Source organism: Elephantulus edwardii, unplaced genomic scaffold (genome assembly GCF_000299155.1).
Source record: "Elephantulus edwardii isolate Elephantulus edwardi_28Jun2011 unplaced genomic scaffold, EleEdw1.0 scaffold00082, whole genome shotgun sequence".
Lineage (NCBI taxonomy): Eukaryota > Metazoa > Chordata > Mammalia > Macroscelidea > Macroscelididae > Elephantulus > Elephantulus edwardii.
The window spans coordinates 9,626,095-9,632,945 of NW_006399832.1; the positions used below are offsets into that span (position 1 = coordinate 9,626,095).

Below are 6,851 nucleotides of genomic sequence, written 5' to 3' on the forward strand. Positions count from 1 at the left end.
TTTGATTTGGTTTAATTTTCCTCAGCTTCAGCTTGAATTTGCATATGAGTAGTTGATGGTCTGATCCGGGCTATAGTCTTCACAATTACGTGCTATGCATCAGAGAGTTGGATATTGAATAGGGTTGATAGAAAGAGAATTGATGCCTTTGAGCTGTGGTGCCGGAGAAAAGTGTTGAATATACCATGGACTGCTAGGAGAACAAACAGGTTTGTCCTGGAGAAGGTGAAGCCGGAATGCTCCTTGCGTCAAGGATTCTGAAGCTTCATCTGACATACTTTAGGCATGCTGCAACGAGGGACTTGTCCTTGGAGAGGGACATCATGTTTGGCAGAGTGGAGGGGCTGTGAAGAAGAGGAAGACCTTCGATGAGGTGGATAGATTCTGTGACTGGAGCGGTGGGAAGAAGTGCGTTTGAGATGGCTAGGTTGGCACAGGATAGAACAGTGTTTAGAGCTCTTGTACAAAGGGTAGCTACGAGTCGCAAATGACTCGATGGCACATAACAACAACAACAACAACATAGGATTTTTTAACATTGCATCTTGAGCCTTGAATCTTTTCCTAGGATTCTTTCAGCTTTAGCAATCCTGAGTGAGTTCTTCCCTTCTGGTTTTCTAACTCTAGGTTTTTGCACATTTTATTTTACTTTTGCACTGTTAATCTAACCAAAACCTGCTGCTATTAACTTGATTCAAATTCAGTGACTATCCATTGAATTTCTGAGGCTGTAAATTTTTTTATGGTGAGAATGCTCATCTTCTTCCTGCATATCACCTGGTGTATTTGAACTTTTGAACAAGTAGCAGGTCTACAAGTAACATACAGTGTCATTACAACTCCTTACTCTTAAACTATTGTGCTCTGTATTACGAGCTAAGAGAGGATAGAGTCTGGGATAATTTTAGGTTCTGTATTGTGCCTTAAGTATCTCTAGCAAAACAACTGTCAAACAATTGGGTACTAATTAAAATGTTAGCAGTTTTAATATATTGAAATTAAGGGCCCCTTGTGGGAAAAGATGAGGCAATCTGTGTAAACCCTACAGTCTGACCACCTCTAATGGGACAGTTCTACCTCTGTCACAAGAAATAATTACAATATGAAAATGAACTCAGTAGCACCAAATAACAACAGCAACCACAATATGATGCCTTATACATTACTGTTCACTTAAATTAACATTGATGAAATTTTAACCTTTATATTCATAACATTATTTCTTTGACAGATCAACAGAAAAATGGTGATATGAAGCCAATTCAGAATTTTACAACAATATCAATTACACAGGTATGCCTACATCAGGAAACTGTGTTGTGTTTTTCTAAATAAAACAATTAGATATATTTGAATCATATAAGATTCAGTGTAAAATTGTAATTTTTTTTCTATTAGCCAATATATTTACTTAAATGTAAACAAATACATTAAGATAATCCTAGTAGGGAAAAAGACAAAGCAAAATAAAGTATTTAATTTTACTTTCTATCTTCTAATTAAAGAACTCTTGTAGTCTAGTGGTTAAGGAGTTGTACTGGCAACTCAAAGCCTGAGGGTTCTAATCCACCAGCTGCTCTTCAGAAGAAAAATGGGCAATCTCCTCCAGTGTGATATACAGTTTCTGAAAACCCACTGGATCAGCTGTGAGTTGGATCTGATTTGACAGCAGTAAGTTAAGTTTGAGCTGATAACCTGGTTCATAGAGAGTTCAGCTGCAAACCATTGGAATCCACCAACAACCCCTTGGAAAAAGATGGACAATCTCCTATCCATGCAATTTATATAGCCTTCAAAAGCTAAATGGAAGATTAGATATGTATCATTCCATTATCTGATTTTACTTTTGTTGCTGTCCAGACAAAATCTCTTTGGCAACAGTTGTCTTTAGTTACTATGAGTGTGGACAGGTCCCTGTGTTTTTTCTCTACTGTGTTTACAGTGATTAATCTGTTATTATGAGTTACCTTTGTGTATATTTTTATTTATGAAGACCCCATGTGTGCAAGTGGAGCTGTGTTTAATAGGCTACTCAAGGCTGTGACCTATCAGAAGCAGATTATCAGCTCACTTTTTAAAGATGCCTCTGGATGTGTTGAACCACCAGTCTTTCTTCTAGTAACTACTCTTGCTACCCAGGTACTACTGTAGTTGGTACAGAAAAGTAGATCTTTCATATAACAGGGTTGCATTTTTTGCTTCCAGAATCAGGTCCTAACATGTAGCTTCTTGGTCTTCTTTAAGTGAGACTTAGAATGAAGTTAGAGTGGTGTGTTCTAAAACCTACTGCTGTCTACTTGGTTCTGATTCGTGGCGACCCTTCATCAGGTTTCCTAGGCTGCACATGTTAATGTGAGGAGGTTACACATCTTCTCTTAGAGCAGATGATGGATTAGCACTGCTAACCTTTTGCTTAGCAGCTATCAGAGCTCCTTTTGTGCATATTGTAGTGTCTGGAGCTGCACTGTCCAATATGGCAGCCACAAGCCCCATATGGCTACTTAAATTATTATTGTTGTTGTTAAGTGCCATCAAGTCATAGGCAGCTCATAGTGACCTTATGAAAGAAAGACCTGGACACTTGTATAACTTTTATCCTTTCTCCAGGTACGTAGGGTTTCTGGAGGCACGCTATTACGGAAGTGGATGCTACTCCTGCTTCCAAGCTTGTTTTAATTAGGGAACTCCAGCAAACACTGTTCACCATGGGTAACCATTATCATGTTTGACACATCAGTGTCACAGTGTTCAGCTTCAAAGCAACAACAAGTTACAGAGGTAACAGCAAGTGGACAGACCAGGGCTATATGACCTAAAAGAAATATTTGATCTCCTCAGTCTTTCTAGATGTACTTCCCATTTATAATAGCCTCATGCAGCTAGTTGTGATTGCCATGAACAGTGCAAACAGGGAATATATACATATCACAGAATGTTCTAATGGACAGTGATGGTCTAGTAGGGAGTCATGCTTGACTTTCAGAAAATTTTGTTTCTTGGACATGCTCACTTAATGCCCTTATGTTAAATCCCTGGGTGGTTTGGATTTTGTGATAGTGTTTTCTAAAGAGATTACTACGATTAGAGTTTCATAGCATGGTGATTTTTTTAGTCTGGTCCCTAGAGAAAGACATCATGCTTGGTAAAGTAGAGGTAAGTGAAAAATTGGAAGACCGTAAATAAGATGAAGTGATGGGCTCAAGGGCAGCAGAGATTGTTAGGTTGGCTCAGGACTGGGCAGGGTTTTGTTTTGCTGGTATAGGATCTTTATTGGTTGGCTTAGACTCTGTTGTTGTGTACTGTCGAGTCAGAACCAACTCATGGATACTCTCTGTAAGTCTTCAGGGGCATTAATCACATGGGAGGAGATTGCCCATCCTTCTTCCGTGGAGCAGCTGGTGGATTCAAATCATGTGCCTTTGGGATTGCAGTACAGCTTCTTGCCACTAGGCCACCAAGGCACTTAATAAAACATTACTCATGTTATTGACTCAGTGACTAGGATAATGAGAGTAGGTTTGTCATTGTTGTTGTTATGTGCCATTAAGTTGCCTGTGAATCATAGTGACCCTATGTACAACAGCTCTAAACCCTGCTCTATCCTATACCAATCTTACTGTCTCTGACATACCTACTCCCATTACCCCAGTTACTGAATCAATCCATCCCATCATGGGTCTTCCTCTCTTGCGCTGTCCTTTCACCCTCCCAAGCATGACGTCCCTCTCCAAGGACTGGTCCCACCTTACAACATGTTCAAAGTATATTAGATGAAGCTTCAGAATCCTTTCCTCAAAGGAGCAGTGTGTCATAGACAGTGAAATTGGCTCAAGATAGAACAAGGTTCAGAGCTGTTGTACACAGGGTTGCTATGAGTTGCAGAAACTTGATGGCACATAACAACAACAATGTTGTTTGCTTGGAAAGCTGGAGGGACAGCACAAGAGAAGAAGATCCTGAATGAGATGGCATGATCCAGCAACTAGGGTACTGGGGATAGGTGTGTGGGAAACAGACTGGCTCAGGATAGAGGAGGGTTCAGAGCATAGGGTCACTATGAGTCACAGGCAACTTGATGGCACATAACAACAACATTAATGTTTGCAAGGGTTTCCCCCCCCACCCCTAATGATTTAGACATTTACAGTTTTGTGTTTTGTGGCACAAGGTTAGTGTACTTTGCTGGTAAAGACTTCCTACAATCTTTTTCTGGTCTCTGACAACTGACCTACAAATTATGTGTAATTAAATCTAGACAGATAAGAGTTTCAACCGCCTGCAAGTTAGTCCTTTTATTTAGAAGAAGGCTTTTGTGCCACAGTGGGAAGACTTTTCAATTTCTTTTATTTGATTAATTAGGCACTCAACTATAATGCAAGTGAGCAAAGACACCTAGGAAGAGGACTTCTGAACGCATCCAGCCATCACAGCCCCATTAATGTCTCCGCTGATGGGACTCCCTGCATCCTCTTCTGGGCCAAAAGAATAACAATTAAATTTAAGAATCAGACCTGGCTGGACCTTACGGATGAAGTGCTTGGTCAGAAGGCAACAGTGGATGCTGTCAACTCAAACTGCAGCGATGAGAATGCCACGTAAGTTGATCGTTCCCACAGAGGAAACCCTTTGGACTGTTGGAATCTGTGAACTGTGTAATCCAGCTTTCCGTCACTTCAGAAAGGAGAAGTGGACTTCTGTGTCTGTGACCCTGAAACACTTCTTTCGGAAGTGAAGTATTTAAAGTCTTAAAAGGAAGCACAAGCCAAGACTTAATTCAAAGAGGAAAAAAAAATGCTGCTATTTTCTCCCTAATTCTGTCACAAAGCTTGTGGAAAATGAGGGCTTTGAAAATGAGGGTTCTTGAAGTAATTATGGAGAAAAGAAAATGCTTCAGGCATGGTATTTGCCCCCAAAGTCAGATGTCTGCAGATTTTGATTCATCTAGGAAGCCTGGGTACCCAGAGCACAGTCCTACAGAAACTCGTAAATGAATCAGAGGAGGCAGATCTGGGAGGTGTTTGAGTATAAAGGGGCACTGATAAGTGGGGGCATATTTTCTGCTTGAAAATATACAGAAGTCTCTTAGAATGACCCCATTTCAGAGCATTTTTTTAGGATAATTCAAATTGATCAGAATAATTAGTTTTGAATTGTGTTAAGCAGATTCAACCCTTTCAAGGAGGAAATAATTTTCCATTACTATTCTTTATGTTTTAGTCATCCAAGTAAAATCTTCTGATTTGATTTGTTTTGGTCCAGTGGAAGGAAATCTGGCATGTCCCACTTGTTTTCTATAAACCTCCCTTCCAACATTTGATGGTATAATGGATGTTTTTGGAAGATTCTCTGTTATTTATTCTGGCCTCATTGTGATGGACAGGCTGCTGTGTGTGTAAGCTGTGGCATAGTGTGTGTTTATGGATTTTATATATTCTGCCTGGAAACACCGTTTTAACCCCTGACCTTTCTGTCACTTGAAAACTCTTGCTGATTGATGGGTAAAATGATGAGTTCTATTATGTATTTATAGGTCCATAGTAAGTGTCTTGCTATTCAGAATAACTGCCTTTTGTTAGAGATCCAGAGGATTGTAAGCGTAAGCATCCAACTTCTCTCCTGTTTGTTCATTCCTGAGACACCAGTTTTGTAGAGCTCAGGTCTCTTTTCCTCAGGCTATAATTAATTCCCTACAGGGCTTTTTCTTATTGGTGAGTTTTTGGAGAAGCTGGATGCCTGGGGATAATCTTGCCTGTTCACGGCTGACTGGCCCTCCCTGATTTTATTTGTCCTTACTTGAGGGTATTTGTGGGGAAAATCAAGGCAACACAGATTTTGCGGAGCTTTCAAGAGTTTAAGATATTATTGGTGGTTTTGTGGTAAGAATCTGCACTGCATTCTAAAAGGCATGAGGTTTGAATACACCAGCTGGTCTGTGAGAGAAGAATGACCTATCTCCTCCCATGCAATTAACTGCCTCTGAAAACTCACTGGAGGGTCAGCTATGAGTTAGTTCAGACTTGATGGTACACAACAACAATAGGAAACTAAAATGGAAACTAAGATGGAAAGAAAGAAAATTTGGCCAATAAACTTTGCAACTTTATAAACAGGATCCTTGAGATCACCAGTTGTGACATAGAGATGATGGCATCTATTAACTGCATATTAGACCTTGTGTGGTGCAAGTCGTTAAATGCTTGACTACTAGCCAAAAGTTTGGTGGTTCAAACTCATCCACAGGCACTTTGGAAGATAGGCCAGCCTATCAGATTCTGAAAGGTAGTATCACTGAAAACTATACAGAGAAGTTGAACTCTGCATGTATGGGGTCTCTATAAGTCAGAATGTACTCCATGACAACCATAAATAATCAGGCCTTGAACACTTATGGTTTAGAGCTGTATTGTCTCCACAGGTACACTATCCATCATTCTTTATATTATTATTGTGAGAATTACTACAGGCACTATCAAATCACAGAAGTTAAAACACAACACAATAACATTTGTCGACTTTATAAATATATACACACATAGAAAACATACAATTTTAACAAAGATAGCTCAGGATCAGGCTAAGGTCCGTTGTGTTCTATACAGGTTGCCATGAATTGGAACAGACTCTACAGTAACTAACAATAACAAGGTCATGTAATTTGGGACAGGGATCTAAAATATCTTTTAAAATATCTTTTTATGACTCCTTTCCTCTGGACCTACTGTTGTTGTTGTTGTTATGTGCCGTCGAGTCTTTTGCGACTCATAGCAACCTTATGTACAACAGCCCTAAACCCTGCTCTATCCTGTGCCAATCACATTGCTTCTGACACACCCATCCCAATTACCCCAGTC

The 6,851-nt window shown here is 39.8% G+C and overlaps 1 protein-coding gene across 1 annotated transcript in view; it reads left to right on the forward strand.

Moving 5' to 3' along the window:
- The window catches only part of ATP6AP1L (ATPase, H+ transporting, lysosomal accessory protein 1-like), a 73,239-nt gene that overhangs the window by 35,156 nt on the left and 31,232 nt on the right, over positions 1 to 6,851 (forward strand). Inside the window, 2 exon segments of the mRNA XM_006903801.1 lie at positions 1,232 to 1,293; positions 4,360 to 4,595. Coding sequence (XP_006903863.1) covers positions 1,232 to 1,293; positions 4,360 to 4,595 — 298 coding nt within the window.